Below are 27321 nucleotides of genomic sequence, written 5' to 3'. Positions count from 1 at the left end.
TTTAGGTAATCAAAGGCGTGGAATGGCATTCAGAGAGCTCAGATTCTCACTCTCTGAAAATGACCTATTCCTCTATGTCTCAAACCTCCTAGCCAGCTTGGGAGGAATAATGGAACTCCAAAGGGAGTTCAGAGCCTTCTCAGGTTATAAACCTAGCCTGAGTAAGAGCAAAATCTTCCAGGGGGAAAATCAGAGCTGGGGAAGCTGTCGTTCAAACTGGCCTAAACCAAATTCCAATGTCTGAGAAACAAATGGCCCACGACTGGACATGGATTCACCTGTCGAGCCTAGTGGAAGAGGTAAAGAGGACCCGCAGAGGTGGGACTAACTCCCGCTCTTCCTAGTGGGAAGAGTGCAATGAATAAAAATGAGCATGCTGCCAAGATTCTTCTTCAGATCCCTCCCGATCTTCATCCCCAAGGCCTTCTTCACCAAGATAGATAAACTAATTATGACATTTGTGTGGGCCGGGAATAAGCCCAAGAAGCACCTTACAAAGAAGGAGGAATATGAGGGGCCTGACTCTGCTAAACTTCCTATCCTACCACTGAGCGGCTAATGCAGAAAGGGTGTGAGGGTGGGTGAAAGAGCCGGAGGTGGAATGCGAATGAATGGAGGAGTCCTCCTGTATGGGTACATACCTCCGAGCACTGACCATGGCTCCACTCCAAATTATCTGTGTGGACTATCTGTGTGGAGTTTGCACTTTCTCCCCATGTCTGCGTGGGTTTCCTCCTGGTGCTCCGGTTTCCTCCCACAGTCCAAAGATGTGCAGGTTAGGTGGATTGACAATGCTAAATTGCCCCTTAGTGTCCAAAAGGATGGGTGGGGTTACCGGGTTACGGAATGGGGTCGAGGTGTGGGCTTAAGTATAGTGCTCTTTCCAAGGGCCGGTGCAGACTTGATGGGCCAAATGGCCTCCTTCTGTAGTGTAGGGGTTCTATGAACTAGTTTCAAGACTATAAACATTCTGAGGATACGTAGGTTTCACCAACAATCTATCAGTCAACTTTGTTGGAGGCATGCACTCTGGATCACTTCTCCCACTCCTAACACCCAGTTACGCAGTAATGTGGCAAATCTGGGAGTAGGTCACCAATTTTTTTAATTCATTCATGCGATGTAGGTGTCACTGGCAAGGCCAGCATTAATTCTTCATTCCCAATTGCCCTTGTAAAGGTGTGGCTCACCATCCTGAACTGCTGCAGTTCTTGTGGTTTGGAAAACCCACAGCGCTACTAAAGTGAGTTATAGGATTTTAACTCAGCAACAATGAAGGAACGGTGAAATATTTCCAAGTCACAAAGGTGTATGACTATTGGAGAAACACTTGCTGGTGGTGTGTTCTCGTGTGCCTGAGGACCTTGGCAAGTTAATACAGTGCATCTTGTTGATGGTCCACACTGCTGCCTGTGTGTGCTGGTGGTGGAGGGAATTAATGTGTAAGGTGGTGGATTGAACACCAATCAGGTGGACTGCTTTGTTCTGGGTGATGTCTGATGTGTTGGGTATGCTGGGTCTGCGAGGACTGCGTTTACTGCAGTGGTGAGAGAGTCAGGCTTCCAACACTTGAAGAAATGCAACTCGATTTTATTGAATACTTAACTATAATACATGCTTTAACTGTGGGTTGACACTATGCTGACTTAACTGGAGACCTGTGGCTAACCTGACCAGACCATCTTACTACCACATGGTGTTTGTTCTAGTTCCTGCTCACAAGCTCTGACTGTCTCAGAGGCTGCATCCCGAGAGAGTAGGAAAACTAGCGCCATCTGGCTTTATAGTGGCTGTGTCCTGTCTGGTGATTGGCTGCTGTGTTCTGTGTGTTCACTGGTCATCCTGACCAAAAAACACAGAAAAAAACAGAGGAAGTATATATAATGAGAAAAAAATCATTTTCATAACACTTAGCAGTTCCCCCCTCCCTTCTCTTTTTTTTAATACAAAACAAGCAAAACAAAACCGGGTGGAAGGCCTGAGGTCACTTGCATCTCGGTAATATTTTTTTGGCGATTTGCCTCAGCTTCGGCCGTCTGTCGTTCCTTCTTCCTGTTCTTTCTTTCTCTCCTTCGCCTTGCTATGCGTGTTGTGGTTGTTGTCATTTCCTGCTCTCTCCCGCTAGTTTGCGTTCCCTTCTCTTTCCTCCTTTCTGTCTCCCCTCTGATGTTCTCCTTCCCTTGTCCTCCCTCTTTCACTGCCCTCCCCACCCCTCCCCCTTCTCTCCTCCCGCCACCTTCTTCTCTGCTACTCCCCGTTCTTTCCTGCTGTGTTTGGCTACTCCCTCTTACCCCCAAACCCCCCCCCCCCACCCCCATCCCCGTCCTCCCTCCCTTCCCTCTCTTCTATCATGTTCTGGCGACTTTCAACTGGCTCTTGGCTACTTTTTTATTGGCCACAAACAGGTCCCTGAACAGTTGGGTGAATGGCTCCCATGTTTTGAGGAAGCCATCTTTCGACCCTCGGATGGCGAATTTGATTTTCTCCATTTGGAGAAATTCCGATAGGTCGGACAGCCAGTTTGCAGCTTTGGGTGGTTCTGCTGACAGCCAGCCAAGCAGGATTCTACGGCGGGCAATCAGGGAGGCAAAGGAAAGGGTGTCCGCGCTCCTCCCCAGGAATAGATTTGGCTGATCTGATACCCCAAAGATCGCCACTTCGGGCATGGCTCCAGCCTCATCTCCACCACTTTGGACGTTGCCTAGAAGAAGGCTCTCCAGTACCCAGCAAGTCTGAGGGAAGACCGGAACATGTGGGCGTGGTTGGCCGGGCCTCCTTTGCACCATTCACATCTGTCTTCCACCGCCGGGAAGAACCTACTCATTCGGGTTCTTGTTACGTGGGCTCTATGTACCACTTTTAGTTGCATTAGATAGTACCTTGAGCATGTGAAGATGGAGGTGGAGTTGCCCCAAATGTAGTGCTTCGCTCCAGAGTCCCCACCCTATTTCGAGCCCCAAGTCTTCCTCCCAGTTCCTCCTCATTGCGCCCAGTACAGTGTTGGCCCTCTCTATCAGTCATTCGTACGTGTGCTACAGTTTTCTCTGCTAGAATGTTTGCGTCTCGTAATTCTTCTACTGGTGTCTGTCGCGCTGGTCGTGGGTATGTCCTTTTCTCCTTCCGTAGGAAATTTTTAAGCTGCAAGTATCTGAGTTCATTGCCCTTAGCTAGCTGGAATCTCACCGTCAGTTCATCCAGTGTTGTGACCCTGCCGTCGGTATATAGGTCCCTGACTGTCAGTGTCTCACCGTCCCGTGCTGGCGCAAACTTATGGTTGTTGCAGATGGGTGTTTTGTCGGACATTTCAGTCAGGCCGAATTGCTGTTGTAACTGGTTCCAAGTCTGGAGGGTGGCTACCACCACTGGGCTGCTGGGCTGCTGAAGTGTTTTTGGGTGGGGATGAGAGTGCCGCCATGGCGAGGGCCCGGAGCGAGGTCCCCTTGCAGGAGGCCTCCTCCGCGCGCACCCACTCGGCTTCTGGCTCCTTAATCCATCCCATTACTCTTTCTGCTGTCGCTGCCCAGTGGTAGTACTGTAGATTTGGGAGGGCTAGCGCCCCCCCCCCCCCCCCCCCCCCCCCACCCCACCCCACCCGCCCGGACTTTGTTTTCTGTAAGACCTTCTTTGGGATACTAGCATTCTTCCCCCCTCATATAAACACCATGATTAACTTGCCCAATTAATTGAAAAAGGCCTTGGGGATATAGATCGGGATAGATCTAAGTTGGAAGAAGAATCTGGGCAGCATGTTCATTTTGATCATCTGCACCCTCCCCACGAGGGAGAGTGGGAGTGTGTTCCATCTCTGCAGGTCCTTCTTGACTTCCTGTGTGATGAATGGTAACTGTATTACTGTACCCTTATCATGTAAGGTGATGTCCCCTTTAAGACCGGGGTTGGAACCCTGGGGGACTCCGCCTCCGCCCACCAGGGAGCCGTATATAAGGGGCCGCCCTGTAGGTGGCACCAGTAGGCACCCGTCTCGGCATCAGGCTAGTTCTTAGCTTATTAAAGCCTTCTTTACCGTTCTAATCTCTTGCGTCGTTATTGAGGGTACTACAATTTAATAAGCTAAACTACGTTAGGATGGACGCAGGTCTCAAACCAGAGAAGCTCAACCTGGACGCACGGACACCGGAGGCCACTGAACTTTTTAAATACTGGCTCCGCTGCTTCGAGGGCTACCTGGACTCCTCAGAGACCCCCATCCCAGGGCCACGCAGGCTGCACCTACTCCACGCCCGGGTGAGTCACAGAATCTCTGCCTCGATCGAGAAGGCGACTACTTATGACGAAGCAGTCGCAATCCTAAGCAGTTCGTCAAACCCATAAACGAGGTACATGCCCGTCATCTGCTGTCTACCTGCCGGCAGCGTTCAGGGGAAACGCCAGACGAATTTGTAGAAAAACTCACCGCGCTTGCCAGGAACTGCAATCATCAGGATGTGACGGCGGAAGTCCATATGAACCTGCACATCAGAGACGCTTTCGTGTCCGGCATCCGTTTGACCTACAGCCGGCAGCGTCTCCTTGAAAATGGAGCAAAAGACCTCCAGGACACGGTAACACTTGCCACCTCGCTGGAAGGGGCCCGCCACAATCTAGGCACATACCCCGCAGACCCTGCGACCCGTCCAGACCAGGGGCACACCGTGCTATTTCTGTGGGCAGGGCCAGCACCCACGTCCACGCTGCCCAGACCGCTCCACCATCTGCAGCGACTGCGGGAAGAAGGTGCATTTCGCGAGGGTCTGCCTGGCCAGGCCCAAGGCCCAGAAACAAAAAGATCATCGGGCCCGAAAATCCAGTTCACGGCCCGCAGGACTTGCAACGCGGCTGCGCACCGACCGGACACGCCCTCTTCTGACGCGTCATCGGCCTCGTGCGAGTCATGGGGGCGGCCATCTTGGCAGCGGCCATCTTCTCGACCCGACACGTGCGACCAATGGTGGCGGCCATTTTGTGAATCCGACTCGGCTGAGGACTCGGACTACCCGCAACTGGGAGCGATTACACTCGACCAAACGCAGCCAAAGCACCTGCAGAATTCTATGATGCAGGTCCAAGTCAATGGGCGCGACACTCCCTGCCTCTTCGACTCCGGGAGCACGGAGAGCTTTATCCACCTAGAAATGGTAAGACGCTGCTCCTTGCGCACCCATCCCGCGTCCCAAACCATAGCCCTCGCCTCCGGGTCCCACTCAGTCCAAATCACGGGGTATTGTATTGCGGATCTCTCGATCCAGGGCACCGAATATGCTCTTTTCAAACTTTATATCCTCCCTCACCTCTGCGTCCCTGCGATGCTCGGTCTGGATTTCCAATGCAGACACCGAAGCCTGACACTGAAGTTCAGCGGACCCCTGCCCCCCTTCACGGTATGCAGCCTTGCGACATTGAAAGTCGCACCTCCTCTCAATTCGCAAACCTCACTCCCGACTGTAAGCCCGTCACCACCAGGAGCTGGCGGTACAGTGCCCAAGACATGACTTTTATCAAGTCAGAGGTCCAGCATTTGCTGGCAGAGGGGGTCATCGAGGCTAGCAAAAGCCCCTGGAGAGCACAAGTGGTGGTAGTACAGTCCAGTGAAAGGAAACGGATGGTCGTGGACGTTAGGCAGATCATAAACTGCTTCACGCAGCTCAATGCGTACCCCCTTCCTCGCATAGCAGAAATGGTCAATCAGATCGCCCAATACCGGGTATTTTCCACTGTCGATCTCCACCAGCTCCCTATCCGACCGAAAGACCGCCCCTATACAGCTTTCGAAGCAGCCGGCCGGCTCTTCCACTTCCTTAGGGTCCCCTTCGGCGTCACAAATGGGGTCTCCGTCTTCCAGAGGGCGATGGACCAAATGGTGGACCAGTACGGCTTGCGGGCTACATACCCGTACTTGGACAATGTCACCATCTGCGGCCATGATCAGCAGGACCATGACGTGAACCTTGAAAAGTTCCTCCTGACCGCCTGAGCCCTCAACCTGACCTACAAGAAGGAAAAGTGCGTTTTCCACACAACCCGACTAGCCATCCTCGGCTACATCGTGGAAAACGGAGTCCTAGGTCTCGACCCTGACCGCATGCACCCACATTTATAAACTCCCCCTCCCCCATAGCCTCAAGGCCCTCAAACGGTGCTTGGGGATTTTCTCCTATTACACCCAGTGGGTCCCCAAATATGCGGACAAAGCCCGCCCACTCATAAAGAACACGACTTTTCCCCTGACGGCTGAGGCCCGGTCGGCCTTCAGCCGTATCAAGACCGACATCATCAAGGCCGCTAGGCACGCAGTGGACAAAACAATCCCTTTCCAGGTAGAGAGCGATGTATCAGACATCGCCCTGGCTGCTACCCTCAACCAGGCAGGCAGGCCGGTTGCTTTCTTCTCCCGGACCCTCACCGTCTCCGAGGATCGGCGCTCTGCAGTCGAAAAGGAGGCACAAACCATTGTGGAGGCTGTGCAACACTGAAGGCACTACCGAGCCGGTAGGAGGTTCACCCTCATTACCGACCAATGGTCGGTAGCCTTCACGTTTGATAACGCACAACGGGGCAAAATTAAGAATGATAAAATGTTGAAGTGGAGGATCGAACTCTCCACCTACACATACGATATCAAGTATCGTCCAGGGGAGCTCAACGAGCCCCCAGATGCCCTGACCCACGACACGTGCGCCAACGCATAGGAGGATCGCCTGTGGGCCATTAACAATGACCTCTGTCACCCGGGGGTTACCCGGCTCGCCCACTTTATCAAGTCCCGCAACCTACCTTACTCCACCAAGGAGGTCAAAGCCATGACCAGGGCTTGCCAGATCTGCGCGGAGTGCAAACCACACTTCTATCGGCCAGACAAGGCTCGCCTCGTAAAGGCCTCGGGGCCCTTTGAGCGACTAAGCGTGGACTTCAAAGGCCCCCTCCCGTCCATCAACCACAATACTTACTTCCTAACCGTCGTCGACGAATTCTCCCACTTCCCATTCGCCATCCCCTGTCCCAACATGACCTCGGCCACGACATGACCTCGACACACCATCTTCACCCTGTTTGATTTCCCCGCTTATATCCACAGCGACCGGGGTACATCATAAGCGATGAGCTCCGTCAAAGTCTGCTCAGCAAGAACATTGCCTTGAGCAGAACGACCAGTTATAACCCGCGGGGAAACGGTCACGTGGAGAGGGAGAACGCGACAGTTTGGAAGGCTGTCCTTCTGGCCCTACGGTCGAGAAGTCACCCAACCACCCGCTGACAGGATCCCCCGCAGGATCTTCAGGCGCCGCCATCCTGTCTTCATCACAGGGCATGGTCGCCAACAGCATTGCACGACCTGGGCTCCGCACGCTCTCCATCTTCTGATGCCAGCGATGACCGACCGCAGCTCGCCTCAGTGACGATCGACCAGTCTCATCCGCACAACCTGGCCACCGCTTCGACCAGTGTGAGAATCAACGCTCACGTGACCTCTTGCCTGCTGGACTCCGGGAGCACCGAAGGCTTCATCCACCCGGATACGGTAAGGCGCTGCTCCCTCACTGTCCACCCCGCCAATCAAAGAATCTCCCTGGCCTCCGGATCCCATTCTGTCGCGATCCGGGATTTATGCATGGTCACCCTCACGGTTCAGGGCATAGAATTCAGCGGCTTCCGCCTCTACATCCTTCTTGATCTCTGCACTGCACTACTACTAGGCCTGGACTTCAAGTGCAATCTCCAGAGCCTTTCCCTCAAATTCGGCGGGCACCTACCACCCCTCACTGTGTGCGGCCTCGCAACCCTAAAGGTCAACCCACCCTCCCTCTTTGCTAATCTAACTCTGGATTGCAAACCCATTGCCACCAGGAGCAGACGGTACAGCACCCAGGACAAGACCTTCATCAGGTCCGAGGTCCAACGGTTGCTTAGGGAAGGCATCATCGAGGCCAGCAACAGCCCCTGGAGAGCCCAAGTGGTAGTCGTTAAAACTGGGGAGAAACAGAATGGTCGTGGACTACAGCCAGACCATCACTCAGTACACGCAGATCGACGCGTACCCCTCCCATGCGTATCTGATATGATCAATCAGATTGCGCAGTACCGGGTCTTCTCAACGATAGACCTCAAATCCGCCTACCACCAGCTCCCCATTCGTAAATCGGACCGTCCATACACCGCTTTCGAGGCGGATAGTCGTCTCTATCACTTCTTCAGGGTCCCCTTCGGCGTCACTAACGGGGTCTCGGTCTACCAAAGGGAGATGGACCGAATAGTCGACCGGTACGGTTTGCGGGCCACCTTCCCATGCCTAGACAACGTCACCATCTACGGCCATGATCAGCAGGACCATGATGCCAACCTTGCCAAATTCTTCCACACCGCCACTCTCCTCAACTTCACCTACAACAAGGAGGAGTGCGTGTTCAGCACAACCCGCTAGCCATCCTCGGCTATGTGGTCCAGAACGGAGTTCTGGGGCCCGATCCCGGCTGCATGCGGCCCCTCATGGAGCTTCCCCTCCCCCGCTGCCTCAAGGCCCTCAAGCGCTGCCTGGGGTTCTTCTCCTACTATGCCCAGTGGGTCCCAAACTATGCGGACAAGGCCCGCCCACTCATTCAGTCCATCCACTTTCCCCTTATGGCCGAGGCACAACAGGCCTTCGCTCGTATCAGAGCTGATATAGCCAAGGCCGGGATGCACGCAGTAGATGAGACACTGCCCTTCCAAGTAGGAAGCGACGCATCAGACATCGCACTTGCTGCCACCCTCAATCAGGCAGGCAGACCCGTGGCATTCTTTTCCCGCACCCTTCATACCTCAGAAATTCGGCACTCGTCCGTCGAAAAAGAGGCCCAAGCTATCGCTGAAGCTGTGTGGCATTGGAGGCATTACCTGGCTGGCAAGAGATACACTCTCCTCACTGACCAACGGTCGGTAGCCTTCATGTTTAACAACACGCAGCGGGGAAAGGTCAAAAACGATAAAATCTTGCAGTGGGGAATCAAGCTCTCCACCTATAATTATGAGATTTTGTATCGCCTTGGCAAACTCAACGAGCCCCCAGACGCCCTATCCCGAGATACATGTGCCAGCGCACAAGTAGACCGACTCCGGGCCCTACACGACCGCCTTTGTCACCCGAGGGTCACACGATTGTACCATCTTGCCAAGGCTCGCAATCTGCCCTACTCCGTCGAGGAAGTACGGACAGTCAGCAGGGACTGCCAGGTCTGTGCGGAGTGCAAGCCGCACTTCTACCAGCCGGACCGTGCGTGCCTGGTGAAGGTCTCCAGCCCCTTTGAACGCCTCAGCGTGGATTTCAAAGTGCCCCTCCCCTCCACCGACCGAAACACGTATATTCTCAGTGTGGTCGATGAGTACTCCAGATTCCCCTTCGCCATCCCATGCCCCAATATGACGTCTGCCACCGTCATCAAAGTCCTAAACACAATCTTCGCTCAGTTCGGTTTCCCTGCCTACAACCACAGTGACAGGGGATCCTCATTCATGAGTGATGAGCTGCGTCAATTCCTGCTCAGCAGGGGTATCGCCTCCAGCAGGACGACCAGCTATAACCCCCGGGGAAACGGGCAGGTAGAGAGGGAGAACAGGACGGTATGGAGGGCCGTCCGACTGGCCCTACGGTCCAGGACCCTCCCAGCCTCTCGCTGGCTGGAGGTCGTCCCTGATGCACTACACTCCATCCGGTCACTACTGTGCACCGCTACGAATAACACAACCCATGAACGTCTTTTTGCCTTCCCGAGGAAGTCCGCATGCGGTGTGTCGCTCCCCACTTGGCTCGCAGCTCCAGGATCAGTCCTGCTCCGTAGGCATGTCCGACTCCACAAGGCGGACCCGTTGGTGGATAGGGTGCACTTGTTCCATGCCAAACCCTAGTATGTCTATGTGGCGTACCCCGACGGCCGCCAAAATACTGTCTCCCTCAGGGACCTGGCACCAGCTGGTTCCACCCATAGACACTTCTCCAGCCCGGCGCCACCCTCCCCTCCCCCGGCGCTCCCATCATTAACCCCACCAGGACCAACCCTCCTTCTCCTGCCCATGCCAGATGATGAAGAGGATTTCAGCACACTCCCGGAGTCATCCAACATCAGGCCAGCATCGACATCGCCGCCACCGCTACATCGCTCCCAGCGAAACATCAAGGCACCAGACCAGTTGAATCTCTAACTGGCACCAGACTTTAAAAGGACATTTTTTTTTTCTTTTCCCTGATAAAACACTGTACATAAATTTACTACTGTACTGTATATAGTTCTCCACCATCCCCGCCGGACACATTTTTAACGGGGTGAATGTGGTAAACCACTGTTACACCTGTATTAGGTGATGTAAGGAAGGACCTGTACTACAGGTTCGCCGGTAGCCCCTGCCTGCTGGCTCCGCCCAGTAGGAGGAGCGTGTCCTCTATTCAGCAGCCATTTCACCAGCTGCTGTGGGAGGCCACACACCTTACTGCAATAAAGCCACAGTTGTTTCCAACCTTAGTCTTTGTACAATTGATCGTGCATCATACTGTATTACTGTACCCTTATCATCATTTAAGGTGATGTCCCCTTTAAGACCGGGCTTGGAACCCTGGGGGACTCCGCCTCCGGCTTCGCCCACCAGGGAGACGTACATAAGGGGCCGCCCTATAGGCGGCACCAGTAAGCACCTGTCTCGGCATCAGGCTAGTTCTTAGCTTATTACTCTCTTGCGTCGTTATTGAGGGTACTACACTCTGTCAGGCTGGTCAGGTTTCATTTGTGAACCCCTGTCGTTTTGTGTGATTTGGATCCCCAGGTACGGAATTTGTGTCGAGCTTGTTTACACAGCAGTCTCACCAGTGCTGCCCATCCCCCTTGCGGGTTCACCAGGAAGATCTCGCATTTGCTCATGTAGAGTTTGTAGCCCGGGAAGGCACCAAATTCTTTCAGGAGCGCGGTGATACCTTCCATGCTGTTTTGTGGGTCTGAGATATAGAGGAGCACGTCATCTGCATAGAGCGAGACTCTGTGCTCTCTGCCTCCTCTTTGTATCTCCCTCCAGATCTTTGCTGTTCTGAGTGCGATCGCTCGTGGTTCGATCGCTAGGGCGAACAGCAGCTGCGACAGCGGGCATCCCTGCCTGGTGCCCTGCAGCTGGAAGTACTGGGAGCTGGTGTAGTTTGTCTGTAAGCTTGCCATGGGAGCATTGTCCAGGAGCTTCACCCAGGGGGTGAACCATGTTCCTAGCCCAAACTGCTCCAGTACCTCTATGAGGTACTTCCATTCGACTCGGTCGAAGGCACTTTTCTGCTTCCAGTGAGACCATCACCTCAGATGTTCTCTCCCTGGATGGAGTCATGATCATGTTCAGCAGGCGCCTGATGTTCGGGTTAGCTGTCTACTTTTGACAAAGTCTGTTTGATTCTCTGCGACCACCTCTGGTACGCAGTTCTCCAGACTTTTGGCTAGGATCTTGGCCAGTATTCTGGTGTCTACATTTAGTAGTGAGATGGGTCTGTACGAACTGTACTCCTTTGGGTCCTTGTCTTCTTGAGCGTTGTTAATGCTGCACCCATCCAAGGAATATTCCATCCTATGCCATGCAGGTAAGAGATCGACTTTGGTGAGTTAAGAGGTGAGTTACACGCTACCGAATTCTCAGTCTTTGACTTGCACTTGAAGCCACAGTATTTATTGGCTGCATCAGTTACAATTCTGGGGTGTGATTGCGACCAGTACAGATCCAAGCGCAACAGGTGAATCGCACGGGAGCCCCAAATTGGGTTCTGTGCCAGGCGCAAAACCGACTCGCTCCACCTGGAGTGATCTGGATCTCGCCCTAACTGAGATTCACCCAGTACTCTTACTGGGCGAGATGCAGATCTGCTTATTCAAATGAGATTCACCAGTCACCGGATAGTACTGGTCCACACAAACATGTACCATGCTTAACGACATCTGGGAGTGTCTCCTAGGCCATTGAAGACCCAGGTGGTCGGGGAGAGGGCAGGGTTGTACCCTGGCACTCTGTCTGGCAGTGGGGCACCTTGACACCGCCAACCTGACAACATTGCAGTGCCTGGGTGCCCGAATGAACAAAAGAGCGGAATCCCAGAGGCGAGGTGAGAGTGACTGCCCTTGACATCAAGGCAGCATTTGACCAAGTATGGCATCAAGAAGCCCTCGCTAAACTGGAGTCAATGGGAATCAGGAGGAGATCTCTCCGCTGGTTGGAGTCAAACCTGGCACAAAGGAAGACGGTTGTGGTGTTTGGAGGTCATTCATCTCAGCTCCAGGACATCACTGCAGGAGTTCCTCAGGGTTGTATCCTCGGCCCAATCATCTTCAGCTGCTGCGTCAATGACCTCCCTTCCATCATAAATTCAGAAGTGGGGATGTTTGCGGATGACTGCACAATGCTCAGCACCATTCGCGACTCCTCAGATAATGACGCAGTCCATGTCCAAAATGCAGTAAGATCTGGACAATATCCAGACTTGGGCTGACAAGTGGGCAAGTTACATTTGCATCACACAAGTGCCAGGCAATGACCATTTCCTACAAGGGAGAGTCTAACCACTGCCCCTTGACATTCAATGACATTACCATCGCTGAATTCCCCACAATCAACATCGTGGGCTTACCATTGATCAGAAACTGAACTGGACTAGCCACATTAATATTATGGCTAGGAATCCTCCAGTGAGTAACTCACCTCCTGACCACCCCAAAGCCTGTCCACCATCAAAAAGGCACAAGTCAGGAGTATAATGGAATACTCTCCATTTGCCTGGATGAGTGCAGCTCCAATAACACTCAAGGAGTTTGACACCATCCAGGACAAAGCAGGCCGCTTGATTGCTCCCCCTTCAACAAACGTTCAAACCCTTCATCACTGACAAACAGTGGCAACCATGTGTACCATCTGCAAGATGCGCTGTAGTAACTCGCCAAGGTTCCTGAGACAATACCTTTCAAAACCATGATCACTACTATCTAGGAGGACAGGATACTTGTGACCCCACCACCTGGAAGTTCCGCTCCAAGTCACTCACGACCCTGACTTGAAAATATATCACCGATCCTTCACTGTCGCTGGGGCAAATTCCTGAACTCCCTCCCTAACAGCACAGTAGGCATACCTAAACCTCAGGAGACTGCAGCAGTTCAAGAAGGCAACTTACCATCACCTTCTGAAGGACAACGAGGGATGGTAATAAATGCTGGCCTAACCAGTGACTCCCACATCCTGTGAAGGGATAAAAAAAAAAGGCTGGCACTGCCAGGAATCAGCGGGGGGGGGGGGGGGGGGGGAGCTTTGCCAGATTGCTTGGAGGGGGGGGGGTTGATGAGGGGTTCCTGGGGGCCTCCACGAGGTTGGGAGGGTGAGGGCAAGTCAAAAAAGCAGGTGGGGGGACCTGAAAAAGAGGGTGTGGTGGACGATCGGGGCTGCTGGACATATTGGTGCCTTGACCTGTGAGATGCCTTTTCTGCTGGAAAGCTCTGAGGGAAAACTCCCCGAAGCCAAAATATAAAGGCAAAGTGCTGTTGGATAGTGGGATATTTCTCAGTGCTGTAGCCACCGAGAAGTATCACGTTAAATGCGCCATTCAACAGACGTTAACTTGAGTTCGCTGAATGACGCCCTGTCAATATTGACCCCAAAGCTGTTGAAGGTGGAGATTCACCATGGAAATGTCATTAAAAGTCATGGGGAGATGGTACCGGCGTGGTAGCACAGTGGTTAGCACTGTTGCTTCACAGTGCCAGGGAACTGGGTTCAATTCCTGGCTTGGGTCACTGTCTGTGCAGAGTCGGCACGTTCTCCCCGTGTCTGCGTGGGTTTCCTCCGGGTGCTTCGGTTTCCTCCCACAAGTCCTGAAAGTCGTGTTTGTTAGATGAATTGAACATTCTGAATTCTCCCTCTATGTACCCAAACAGGCACCAGAGTACAGCGACTTGGGGATTTTCACAGTAACTTCATTGCTGTGTTAATGTAAGCCTACTTGTGACAATAATGATTATTATTATATTCTCTCTTATTATACAATCATTCACATTAGTCAGCATTATGCCAAGTTAGTTTCACTTGATAGCATTGTCGATGACACCTTCCATCACTTAATTCATAATTGACAGTAGACTGACAGGGTAATAACCTGATTCGATTTGTCCTGCTTATTATTGCCAGAACATACCGAGAAATTTTCCCTACTGGTCTATGCAGTATTACGATGTACTGAAACAGCTTGGCTAGGGGCACACCTGTTCTGGAGCACTCTTCAGTACTACCACCACCAGAATGTTTTCAGGTCCCATATAGCCTTTCTTCTGTCTTGGGCAATCAGCAATTCCTTGAAACCACATGAAATGAATTGAATTGGCTGAAGACTGGTATCTGTGATACTAAGACCTTCAGGAGGAGGCCAAGATATAACATCTTCTCAGTGCTCCTGGCTGAACATGGTTGTAAAAGTTTCAAGTCTTGTCTGTGGCACTGATGTGTTCGGTTCTGACATCATTCTCAAGGGAGATGTTGTGGAACCTTTTCCACTCCTTCATCATTTAATTGTCATGCCATCATTCATGGCTGGATGTGGCAGGACGGAAGAGCTTTGATCTGATCATTGCTTCTGCGATTTTTTGGCTTTGTCTTTCAGCTTCTCCCATTTTCCTTGGGATTGCCAAAATGCTGGTTGATCACCCTTCTCCACATGCTCCTGTCAGTCACTCATTCTCCTTTTAAACCCACTGTGTTTAAGTCTCTCGTCATCGTGCCCAAGAATAATGCCCAACCAGGAAAATGTTTTGAGACATCCCAAAAGCATGCATTCTGTTTCTCACCATTTTTACACAGAAGGATTTGGAAAAGAGATTTGGGGTTTTAAAGCTAAGTGCATTCATAGAGGGACAAAAGATGGTTAAAATGCTTATAGGATAGGCATTGAGGATATTGGGTGAAAGCAATAAACAATTAATGATGTCTCAAAATGTTTACGGCTAGAAATCACCCTATCTGACTTGTCTACACCTCAATTTTGACTGGAAAGGCTGTCCTTTTCAGAGCATTTTCAGATGAAATTAATTCTATTCAGTAAACTCACTGATCCACGTTTGGTTTTCCTCTAATCCAATTTGGAAGAGTTATGTACTAATGAAGAACAGAATAGTTAAACAATATGATGCACCAAAGGAATGCTTTTAATATCTTGCTAATAATTCATTGTCAGAACATACATGGTTCATTGTTCATCCTTTTCATCCCAGTGAAAAATATTCTCTGATTCAAAGTAAAATAAATCCCATCTCTTATCTAAAGTAAAATAAATTTAAAATGTGATGCATATCATTCCTATTGCCAACTTGGTATTATACGACTGATGAACATACCTGCTGCTTGCTTGCGGGTACATTCAAGAGATTGAGGAGCCGCTTGAGGTCTGAGTATTCTCTAAAACAAGACAAAATTGACATAATTGAAAACATAATTAATAATTAAAATTCAGCAAGCCTTTTTACCCTATTAATGTCAATTGTAGCTTGCAAACATAGTACCATTATGTTTTCTGCTACTTAAGAGAGCTTTACATTTATCAAGCATATTTCATGACCAATGAAGCACTTTCGATGTTCTGTAATGTAGCAGGATATGTGAAGATATTTTAAGTGTATACTTTGAAATACATTTTCACTGCAGTTACTGTAATTGCAACGGGTGGACCGATGACGGTAAGTTGGGGGGAGGGGAGGGAGGGGGGGGACCACCCGGCCATTAACTTTATTTCTCTCTCCACAGATGCTGCCTGATCTGTTGAGTATTTCTAGCATTTTATGTTTCTATTTCATTTTTCAAGCATCTGCGGTATTTGCTTTTGTAAATGTTGGTGAGAATTGAAGTACTGGATGAGTAGTCTCATAGCGAAATTTGGGTTAACATTTTGAATCTTAATTTAGAACGTGAAAAACTGTAAAAAGATGCAATTTAGTCAGCACATAAAAGAACTTCCAGCCACTGGCAGTTAACTGTCATTCATCTGTAAATTATTTCTTGAATAGGTGCTGCAGAAAGGGATGAGATGCAGCTCTTTATCTCCAATACATGCTGTGGTTTGTGTTTCAGGTAAATATTTAAACCATTTACAATTTAAATTAGATAACCAAATTACCTTCTTTCATATGCCATAATGACTTTATGACTCTGAATAATTAGTTTTAAAAAACACTACAATCTGATACCTACATAACGTCCAAGTATTTTAATAAATAAAGCAAGGTTAGATAGTGATGCCAGCATGTGTCACATCTACAGCCCTCAACAACCACATGTGAAATAAGTGTCAGCATCTTGAGCAACATGAATTCCAAGTTGTTAAGCTGGAGTGTAAGGTACAGAAAATGCAGAGGATCGGGTTGTATTACCTGCCAGACAGGATATCTTGTGGCTGCATAAAAACTAGGAATGGGAGGCAGAGGATTCAGTTGTTATGGTCCACGTAGGAGTCAATGACATAGATAGGAAGAGGAATGATGTTCTTGCAGCAGTTGAAAACCTATGGTTCATACTAAAAAGCAAAGCCTTAAAGATAATAATCTCTGGATTACTATCTGAGTAATGTGGAAATTGATATTGGGTCAAACAGATCAGAGAGTTGAATGAATGTTTTAAAGAGCCATGTGGGAGACACGGATTTTGATTCAAGGCAGGGACATGAGCAGTGAGGAAAGAGGGAGCTGCTTTGTTGGGATAAGCTCCACTTAGGCATGACTGAGACCTAGTGAATTAAATAATCAAGGTTTTAAATCAAGAGAAAATTCAAGGCCACAGAACAGTGCAGTGTAAATTGTGAGAAGAACACAGTCTGCAAAGAGATATAGGGCAGAATCTTCTGCTCCTGCCAGCAGTAATAATTGTGGCAGGGAAGCACTAAATTTGACGAAATTGAAAAAGTCAGTTTCCCATCAATGGAAAATTAGTTTGGAATTTTGTTCTCCAAACTAATTTCCCATTAATTTATGCCAGGAACCACATTTGCATCTCATGAATGCTCATTAAAAGGCAACTCGCCGGCATATGCTCCCTCTCCCCTGAAGTATCCCGCCAGTGGATAATTAGAAAGGTCTGTTTTATGTCTGTATATAAGTGGCACACACCTGGCAAGCTTCATTCATTTAAGACCTAAAGATTAGTAAGTGCCGATTTTGCCTTCTTTTCAGACCACAGCTGCGAAATATCAGGTGCTGTAACACAAGCTATACCAAGATGGAGTATAGGAGCAAGAACAATGGGGAGGAGTGAGCCTCAGGCAGAACAGGGGGCAACACAAGAGGGGACGGGTGAGATGGAGGCAGTGCCCATGGGTGATCAAGGGACAGAGTGGAGTGGCGAAAGACTGTCTTGAAGCAGGAGTTATATGTCTGTACAAGGAAGAGTCAAAAACTGGGTCCGAGTCCATGACAACACGGACAAATGATTCGGTTCTCATTCAGGATCCTACCAGAAGGCGTAGTTCAAGGGAGGTATCTGGATCCTGTAGGTTGATAGCTGAAAGGTCTTGGGGTTGGTCCGGAAAAATAAGACGCATATGGTGAGAAGGGGAGGGGTCAGGTCAACAAATGGCATTAAGGTTCCGGGGGAGAACAGGAATATCTACATGAACAATAGTGGATAAAGGGTAGCATAGTGACAGGAAGAACTTAGTGGGTGATAAGGGGTGGTTGGAAGCTGATTTCATCCATGAAAATCAACAGCACCATTTTCACATTCACCTATGTTTGCAATTTGATAAACCAGTTCAAAAGAAAAAGATTGATCAGGGAGAGGTCTCTGGGCACGTGGGAGGAGTTCAGCTGACCATTTATTGGCTGATTAATAAGGCATCATATAAATGGTGTCATGCTCACACCATGGAGCGCATGGCTCAGCTGAGTGCGGAACTCGAGGGTTTAATGCACAATGATTGAGTTTGGCTCCTTTACTAATGCTACACTTCAGGTAAGAATCCATTAAGGTTAGATGCTGCAGTGCATATGGTCTTAAGTGGCATCTGATCCTGACAGAGGTATGTATGAATATTATAGGATTGGGTATCAAAAGTTATTGTCAAGATCACTGGAGGACAACTACCAGAAGCTTTACTGTGGGCTATTGAAGATGGGGCTTTTTGCTCATTGTGCAGTTATGTCTGAGGGGAATTCTCAGCCACCTGTCAGCCTCTAGGTTAAGTGAGTGGGCAAAGATCTGGTAAAAGGAGTATGTAAAAAAATCTGAAACTCCATTTTTTTTTAATAAACAATTTTATTGAGGTAGTTTTTGGCTTTATAAACAGTTACAGACATCATCAGAAAGAAAGCAAAAAAAAGGCAAAAATGTGCAAACATCCACGTACTTTCAATACTTCCATCGTAACATATTGCACAAGCCCGCTCCCCTCCCACCGGTACCACCCGCCATATTTTCCCTCCTACTCTACTCTACCCCCCCCTCCCTCCCCCCCCATCCCCCTGCTGACGCTCACTCTCCCGCAAAGAGGTCAATAAATGGTTGCCACCTCCGGGTGAACCCCTGCACAGATCCCCTCAAGGCGAACTTAATTTTTTCCATCCCCAGGAAACTCGACATGTCCGCAAGCCACCACTCAGTCTTCGGGGGCTTTGAGTCCCTCCACGCCAATAATATTAGTCGCCGGGCTATCAGGGAAGCAAAGGCCAAAACATCGGCCTCTTTCTCCCCCTGGACGCCCGGGTCTTCCGAAACCCCAAAAATTGCCACCCCTGGACTCATCACCACCCTTGTTTTTAGCACCTGGGACATGACCCCCGCAAATCCCTCCCAGTACCCCCTCAGCTTAGGGCATGCCCAAAACATGTGAACATGGTTCGCTGGTCCTCCCGCGCACCTAGCGCATTTGTCCTCTATCCTGAAAAATTTGCTATCTGAGCCACCGTCATATGGGCCCGGTGAACGACCTTAAATTGGATCAGCCCGAGCCTAGCACATGTCGCGGTCGAATTTACCCTACTCAGGGCCTCTGCCCACAGCCCATCCTCCATTTCCCCGCCTAGCTCCTCCTCCCATTTAAGTTTCAGTTCCTCTGTCTGGGACCCTTCCTCCCTCATGAGCACCTTATATATACCCGAGACTCTGCCCTCCCCTTCTTCCCTCCTAGAGACTATTCTGTCGAGGATCCCCATTGGCGGGAGGCGTGGGAAAGATGGGACCTGTCTACGAACAAAGTCCCGCAACTGTAGGTATCTAAAATCATTTCCCCTTACCAACCCAAATTTCTCCTCCAAGCTCCTCAAACTCGCAAAGCTCCCTTCGAGGAACATATCACCCACCCTTCCCGCCCCCGCTCGCCGCCATACTCGGAACTCCCCATCCATACTGCCGGGGGCAAACCGATGGTTGTCGCAGATTGGCGCCCAGACAGACGCCCCCACCTCCCCCACATGCCTCCTCCACTGGCCCCATATCCGCAGGGTCGCCACCACTACCGGGCTGGTGGTGTACTTGGCTGGCGGCAGCGGTAGAGGAGCCGTGACCAGGGCTTCCAAGCTGGAGCCCCTGCACGAAGCCGCCTCCACCCGCTCCCAAATAGACCCCGTACCCACCATCCACTTCCTTATCATAGCGATGTTGGCCGCCCAGTAATAATTGATCAGACTCGGCAAAGCCAGCCCTCCCTCGCTGCGGTTCCTCTCCAACATCGCCTTCTTCACCCGCGGGGATTTTCCCGCCCAGACAAAGCTCATGATCAGCCCGTTAACTCTTGTAGTGATCCTCGCCTGAGTGTATGCAGAAGGGGCTGATGGGAAATGGAAGTACCACCAGGGGGCAGCGCGGGGCCATATAAGAGGGACGCCGAAGGCCCGCCCTCGCCCACTTGGACCGGAGGGTTAAGGAGGCAGGATGTGGAAGTTGAGCTCAGGGCTGCATGTCTTTTGGGCCTAGTTGCAGAACATTGAAGAGCAGTATATTCTCAAGTGCAATTCTGTAGCTTATTGTGGAGCACAATAAACCATCCTTTAACTTAAAGACGACTTTGAGCATTCTTTCAAGAAGCATAACATGGTACAGGAGTGGCTTCTCTGAACAGAAGGAACCAGCGCTACCAGCAGAAGCAACAGCAACAGGCAGGCCACCAGACTTTGCAGCCACTCGACTCCAGACGACCTTCTGAAACAATGGAACACACGCTACTTCCAGGGCCAATGAGAACTACAGGTAATTTAAATTACAACTGGAAAATGTTTAAACAACAGTTTGAGATGTACTTATCAGCTCAGGACTTACATGCAGCCACCGATGACAGAAAAATTGGACTTTTACTCAGATCGGCAGGCCAGCAGGCGGTAGACATCTATAACTCTTTCACATATGCTGATACTGAAGATAAAACCAAGTATCACGCGATAGTCACGAAATTTGATGAGCACTGTAAATTTCAATCCAATGAGATCATTGAAAGATTCACCCTGCGTCACAGAATCCAAAAAAACGGGGAGACTATCTCCCACTTTGTGACAGATCTACGCTTGCTAGCACAAGGCTGCAACTTCGGTGATTTAACAAACTCACTCATCAGAGATCAGCTGATCTATGGTCTTGCCGACGGAAATCTAAGAGAATCACTAATACTGCAAAACGATTTAACACTTAAAACCACCATAGATAAATGCTTACTACAGGAGCAGAAAAAGCAGCAGGTACAGGAGCTATTTGAAAGACATTCATTGCAAAACACTCACCACGAGACAGATATAAAGATGGTGACCTCTCCTCACAGGCCGTCTCTTCCGTTCTCCGGCCCGTCTGCGCATGCGCATCATCCCGAAAGACGCGATCCCGGAAGTGATCGGTACGCGAATGCGCACTTCTCGCAATACCGGCCTTGGACTGAAAACCGCACTGCGCATGCGCGAACGCAACATACGCATGACGTCATGGTGTGTCATTACTGCGGCTCCTCCCACTTAAAAGGGCAATGTCCTGCTCAAGGAAAAAGGTGCAGAAAGTGTTCAAAAATGAATCACTTCGCCTCCCAATGTCAGTCCACAGCCAAATATCACTCAATAATGCAACGGCACGGAACCCTGAAGGTCCGCACAGTTGATGTAATGAACACTCCGGCACCCGAAGACAATTTTTCCGACCACGAAGAATTCAACTCCTGGGAGAACACGTACAGCATTGGAATTATAAACGCCACAGCGGAACCACAGGAGCTGACGACAAAATCTCGACATGTGCATGCCATCAACTCCGCAAGCGAATGGACTGCTACGGTGCGAGACAATGACTTCCCCATCACGTTCAAGCTGGACACGGGAGCCTCAGCAAACTTGATGACGAGCAAAGACCTCGCAGCCGTCCCAGGGATGCACGAGATGTTACCTGCCGCATGCAAGCTCACTGACTACAATGGAAACCTGATCACCTCAAAGGGATCCTGCCACCTACAAGTTGCCAACAACATGGTCACAACAGGACTACGATTTGAAATTGTAGATGAAAAAAGATCCTCACTGCTAGGTGCACCAAGGATTTGCGGCTAATTCAAAGGATCTTCATGCACGCGGCTGAATCATCATGCATTGCCGATGACATACAGCTGCTACTCAGCGGGTACACCGACGTCTTCTTGGGCATGGGTACGCTACCCTACACATACAAAATCCTGCTCAAAGAGAATGCCATACCGGTCGTTCATGCCCCACGGAGGGTGCCGGCTCCATTGCGGGACAAGCTAAAAGCTGAACTTCAACGTCTCCAAACTCAAGGCATCATCTCACGAGTCACACAGCCGACTGACTGGGTCAGCTCGCTGGTGTGTGTTAAAAAGCCGTCTGGTGAACTCCGGATCTGTTTAGATCCCAAAGATTTGAATAAGAACATTCGCAGGGAACACTACCCTATCCCCAAGCGAGAGGAGATAACGAGCGAAATGGCACAAGCTCGCATCTTCACCAAGCTTGATGCCTCACAGGGTTTCTGGCAAATGCAGCTCGATGAGTCCAGCCGCCTGCTCTGCACCTTCAACACGCCGTTTGGCAGGTACTGTTATAATCGGATGCCCTTCGGCATTATATCTGCATCCGAAATATTTCACAGAATTATGGAGCAGATGATAGAAGTCATTGAAGGCGTCCGTGTCTATGTGGATGACATCATAATATGGTCAACGACAGAGGAAGACCATATTGCGAGGGTGAAGCAAGTCTTCCAAAGGATCCACCACTTTGGACTGAAGCTCAACCAAGCCAAGTGCACTTTTGCACAGTCCTCTCTGACCTTCCTGGGCGACACAATATCAGAGCACGGAGTGAAGCCGGACGCTGAGAAGATCGCTGCAATTCAGAGCATGCAGAGACCACAGGACAAGAAAGCAGTTCTAAGATTCCTGGGATTCATCAACTTCCTCGGTAAATTCATACCGAACCTAGCAGCACGGACGACGGCGTTGAGGAACGTGACAAGGAAGGACACGGAGTTTGCCTGGACCCAAGATCACCAAGATGAATGGGATGATCTGAGACACCAGTTGATGGCAGCTCCAACGCTCGCATTTTTTGACCCGGCAAAACCTACCAAGATCTCCACTGACGCCAGTCAACATGGAATTGGTGCTGTGCTACTGCAACAGAATGACCAGTCGGACTGGGTCCCAGTGGCTTACGCTTCACGAGCGATGACCGCCACAGAGTGCAGCTATGCACAGATAGAAAAGGAGTGCCTAGGGCTAATCACAGGCGTGACCAAATTCCACCACTATGTGTATGGTCTCCCCACGTTTCTCGTGGAAACTGATCATAGGCCGCTGGTCAACATCATCGACAAAGACCTAAATGATATGACACCGCGCCTACAACGCATGATGATGAAGTTGCGAAGGTACGACTTCACGCTGGTCTACACCCCTGGCAAGGACCTTGTGATAGCTGACACATTATCACGAGCCATGGACGCTGACAACCCGCCACTGGCTTCCATCAATGATGTGGAAGCTCATGCACAGTGGTGCAAGGAGATACTCCCGGCAACGGACGAGAGGCTGCAGCAAGTTCGTCAGGCAACACAGGAGGACGCCACCCTCCTTCAAGTCATACACAACCTTCAGCATGGCTGGCCAAATGGGCGGTGCCCACAGTTCCAAAACGTCAGGACTGAACTGTCCGTGGTCGATGGCATTATACTGCGAAACGACAGAATCGTCATCCCAATGGCGCTCCGGGCGGACATCCTCCACAGGATTCACGAGGGGCACCTTGGTGCCGAAAAGTGCAAAAGGAGAGCACGACAATCTGTTTACTGGCCAGGGATTAACGAGGACATAACAAACATGGTGCTCACTTGTGACATGTGCCAAAGACATCGACCGGCACAATGCAAGGAGCCACTGCAGCAGCATGAGATGGCCACGTCACCATGGGACAAAGTGGGCATTGACTTGTTCCACGCCATGGGCCGCAACTATGTTCTGCTCATCGACTACTAATCCAACTTTCCTGAAGTCATGAAACTCCCGGATCTCACAGCGGCATCAGTCATCAAGGCCTGCAAAGAAACTTTCTCCAGGCATGGCATCCCACGGACGGTCATGTCCGACAATGGTCCTTGTTTTGCCAGCTGGGAGTGGACGGACTTTGCCAAGAACTACAACTTCAAGCATATAACGTCGAGTCCACACTTTCCGCAATCAAATGGCAGGGTGGAGAAAGGTGTCCACATAATCAAACAACTCATCAGCAAGGCTGCGGACTCAAAATCCGACATACACTTGGCCCTCTTGTCATACCGATCGTCACCTTTGAGCTCTGGACTATCACCAGCTCAAATGCTCTTCAACAGAGATGTGCGGACAACGTTACCAGCACTACAATTCACCAATCCCGATCACTCGCCTGTCCTGGATAAAATGCGTCACCAACGTCAAGTGCAAAAGCAACACTATGACCAGCAGGCAAAAGTACTGCAACCGTTGGCAATCAACGATACGGTGAGGTTGCGACACCTGGCTGGCGGCTGGTCCAAAATGGCGTTGGTCCTCCGCCAAATATCGCCACGATCCTACATAGTGCAGTCTGACGATGGAACAATGTTTCGACGAAATCGCCGAGACCTTCTAAAAGTTACACCTCGTCAACGGGCATTTCCAACAATCGATCTGCAGGACGCACTAGATCTACAGGACGCTGTCATACAACATCCTGGAACTCCAGCAGCAGGTGTCCAAATGGACATAGAAGACCCTGGATCTCCATGCCCACTCAGGAGGTCTACCCGGATCAGACGTGCACCCAATCGTCTGAACCTGTGAACATGGACTGACAATTGCATTGCCCTGCCTTGTCGTGTGTATATAAACCTAACTGTCTACATTTGTGTTTAGTTACAGCTCTGCAACTACAAAAACAAAAAAAAAGTGAAAAAGGGGGGTGTAGTGATCCTCGCCTGAGTGTGTACAGAAGGGGCTGATGGGAAATGGAAGTACCACCAGGGGGCAGCGCGGGGACATATAAGAGGGACGCCGAAGGCCCGCCCTCGCCCACTTGGACCGGAGGGTTAAGGAGGCAGGACGTGGAAGTTGAGCTCAGGGCTGCAAGTCTTTTGGGCCTAGTTGCAGAACATTGAAGAGCAGTATATTCTCAAGTGCAATTCTGTAACTTATTATGGAGCACAATAAACCATCCTTTAACTTAAAGACGACTTCGAGCATTCTTTCAAGAAGCATAACAACTCTTTTGAAGAAGGACTGTGGGATAAAGATCGGGAGGCACTGAAAAATAAACAAAAATCGAGGGAGGATTGTCATCTTTACAGTGTGCACCCTCCCTGCCAGCGACAGCGGGAGTGCATCCCATCTCCGAAACTCTCCCTTCATTTGCTCCACCACCCTGGCCAAATTTAACTTATGCAGCCTGCCCCAGTCTCGTGCCACCTGGATTCCCAAATACCGGAAATTTTCCTCAACCAGCCTAAACGGTAGCCCTCTCAATCTGTTCTCCTGGCCCCTTGCCTGGACCACAAATATTTCACTCTTGACCGTATTTAATTTGTATCCTGAGAACTGGCCGAACTTCCTCAGCATTCCCAGTATAGTTCCCATCCCGACACGTACAGGAGCAGGTTGTCTGCGTAAAGAGAAACCCTGTGTTCAACCCCATCCCTCACCATCCCCTTCCAACCCTCTGCGGCTCTCAGCGCAATCGCCAGCGGCTCTATGGCCAGCGCAAACAGCAGCGGGGAGAGCGGGCAGCCCTGTCTGGTCCCTCGGTACAACCTAAAGTACTCCGACACTTCTCTGTTGGTCCTGACGCTGGCCCTCGGGGCCTGATATAATAATTTGATCCAATCCACCAATCCCTCCCCGAACCCAAACCGTCCGAGCACCTCCCATAAATAGTCCCACTCCACCCGGTCAAAGGCCTTCTCGGCGTCCATTGCCACCACTACCTCCACCTCCCTACCCGCCGGGGGCATCATTATCACATTGAGTAATCTCCTCAGATTGGCCAGCAGCTACCTACCTTTCACGAACCCCGTTTGATCCTCCCCAATCACCTCTGGTACACAGTCCTCCATTCTACCCGCCAGTACCTTTGCCAGGAGCTTGGCGTCTACATTAATCAGGGAGATTGGCCTGTAGGACCCGCACGCCTCCGGGTCTTTACCCCGCTTCAATATCAGAGATATGGTGGCTTGTGACATTGTCGGCGGCAGGGTCCCTCTGTCCCTTGCCTCATTGAAAACCCTCGCCAAGACGGGGCCCACCAGCTCAGAGAACTTCCTATAAAACTCTACTGGGTATCCATCCGGCCCCGGGGACTTCCCCGACTGCATAGCCTTAAGGCCCCCCAATACCTCCTCTACTCTAATCGGGGCCCCCAGCTCTTCCACTCGCCCCCCACCAACTGTTGGGAATGTTAACCCGTCCATAAGAACATAAGAACTAGGAGCAGGAGTAGGCCATCTGGCCCCTCGAGCCTGCTCCGCCATTCAATTAGATCATGGCTGATCTTTTGTGGACTCAGCTCCACTTTCCGGCCCGAACATCATAACCCTTAATCCCTTTATTCTTCAAAAAACTATCTATCTTTACCTTAAAAACATGTAATGAAGGAGCCTCAACTGCTTCACTGGGCAAGGAATTCCATATATTCACAACCCTTTGTGTGAAGAAGTTCCTCCTAAACTCAGTTCTAAATCTACTTCCCCTTATTTTGAGGCTATGCCCCCTAGTTCTGCTGTCACCCGCCAGTGGAAACAACCTGCCCGCATCTATCCTATCTATTCCCTTCATAATTTTAAATGTTTCTATAAGATCCCCCCTCATCCTTCTAAATTCCAACGAGTACAGTCCCAGTCTACTCAACCTCTCCTCATAATCCAACCCCTTCAGCTCTGGGATTAACCTAGTGAATCTCCTCTGCACACCCTCCAGTGCCAGTACGTCCTTTCTCAAGTAAGGAGACCAAAACTGAACACAATACTCCAGGTGTGGCCGCACTAACACCTTATACAATTGCAACATAACCTCCCTAGTCTTAAACTCCATCCCTCTAGCAATGAAGGACAAAATTCCATTTGCCTTCTTAATCACCTGTTGCACTTGTAAACCAACCTTCTGTGACTCATGCACTAGCACACCCAAGTCTCTCTGAACAGCGGCATGCTTTAATATTTTATCGTTTAAATAATAATCCCGTTTGCTGTTATTCCTACCAAAATGGATAACCTCACATTTGTCAACATTGTATTCCATCTGCCAGACCCGAGCCCATTCACTTAACCTATCCAAATCCCTCTGCAGACTTCCAGTATCCTCTGCACTTTTCGCTTTACCACTCATCTTAGTCGCTTTACCACTCATCTTAGTCCAGAAACCTTTTCATCCCCTCCGGTTCTTCCGGCGGCTCCGAAGTATACAGCTTATGATAGAAGTCCCGGAATACCCTATTCAATTCTGCCGGGTCCTCCACTTTGCGCCCCCCCTCGTCCCTCACTCTACCTATTTCCCTGGCCGCCTCCCTCCTCCTGAGTTGTTGCTAGCCTTTTCCCCATGCTTGTACACCACTCCCCTCGCTTTCCTAAGCTGTTCCACGGCCCTGCTCGTGGATAGTGCCCCCAGTTCCGCCTGTAGTCTCTGCCTCTCCCTGAGTAAAACCTCCCCCGGGGACTCCGCGTGCTCTTCATCTATCCGACCCATTTCCCTGACCAATCTATCCATTTCTGCCCAGTCTGCCTTGGCTCTGTGGGCCCCAATTGAAATCAGCTCCCCCCCGCACTACTGCCTTTAGCGCCTCCCACAGGGTCGCCGCTGAGACCTCCCCAGTGTCATTCACCTGCAGGTAA

The 27321-nt window shown here is 50.4% G+C and overlaps 1 protein-coding gene across 2 annotated transcripts in view; it reads right to left on the bottom strand.

Moving 5' to 3' along the window:
• nek10 (NIMA-related kinase 10) overlaps positions 1-27321 on the bottom strand; it is a 377347-nt gene that overhangs the window by 277468 nt on the left and 72558 nt on the right. For both annotated transcript variants that reach the window (XM_038797318.1, XM_038797319.1), the window contains exon 3: positions 15360-15420. In XM_038797318.1, coding sequence (XP_038653246.1) covers positions 15360-15420 — 61 coding nt within the window. The remainder of the gene's footprint in view (positions 1-15359; positions 15421-27321) is intronic.

The sequence above is a fragment of the Scyliorhinus canicula genome, chromosome 5, assembly GCF_902713615.1.
Source record: "Scyliorhinus canicula chromosome 5, sScyCan1.1, whole genome shotgun sequence".
Lineage (NCBI taxonomy): Eukaryota > Metazoa > Chordata > Chondrichthyes > Carcharhiniformes > Scyliorhinidae > Scyliorhinus > Scyliorhinus canicula.
The sequence above is the reverse complement of the archived record's forward strand: the minus strand, read 5'-3'. Positions and strand labels throughout refer to the sequence as shown.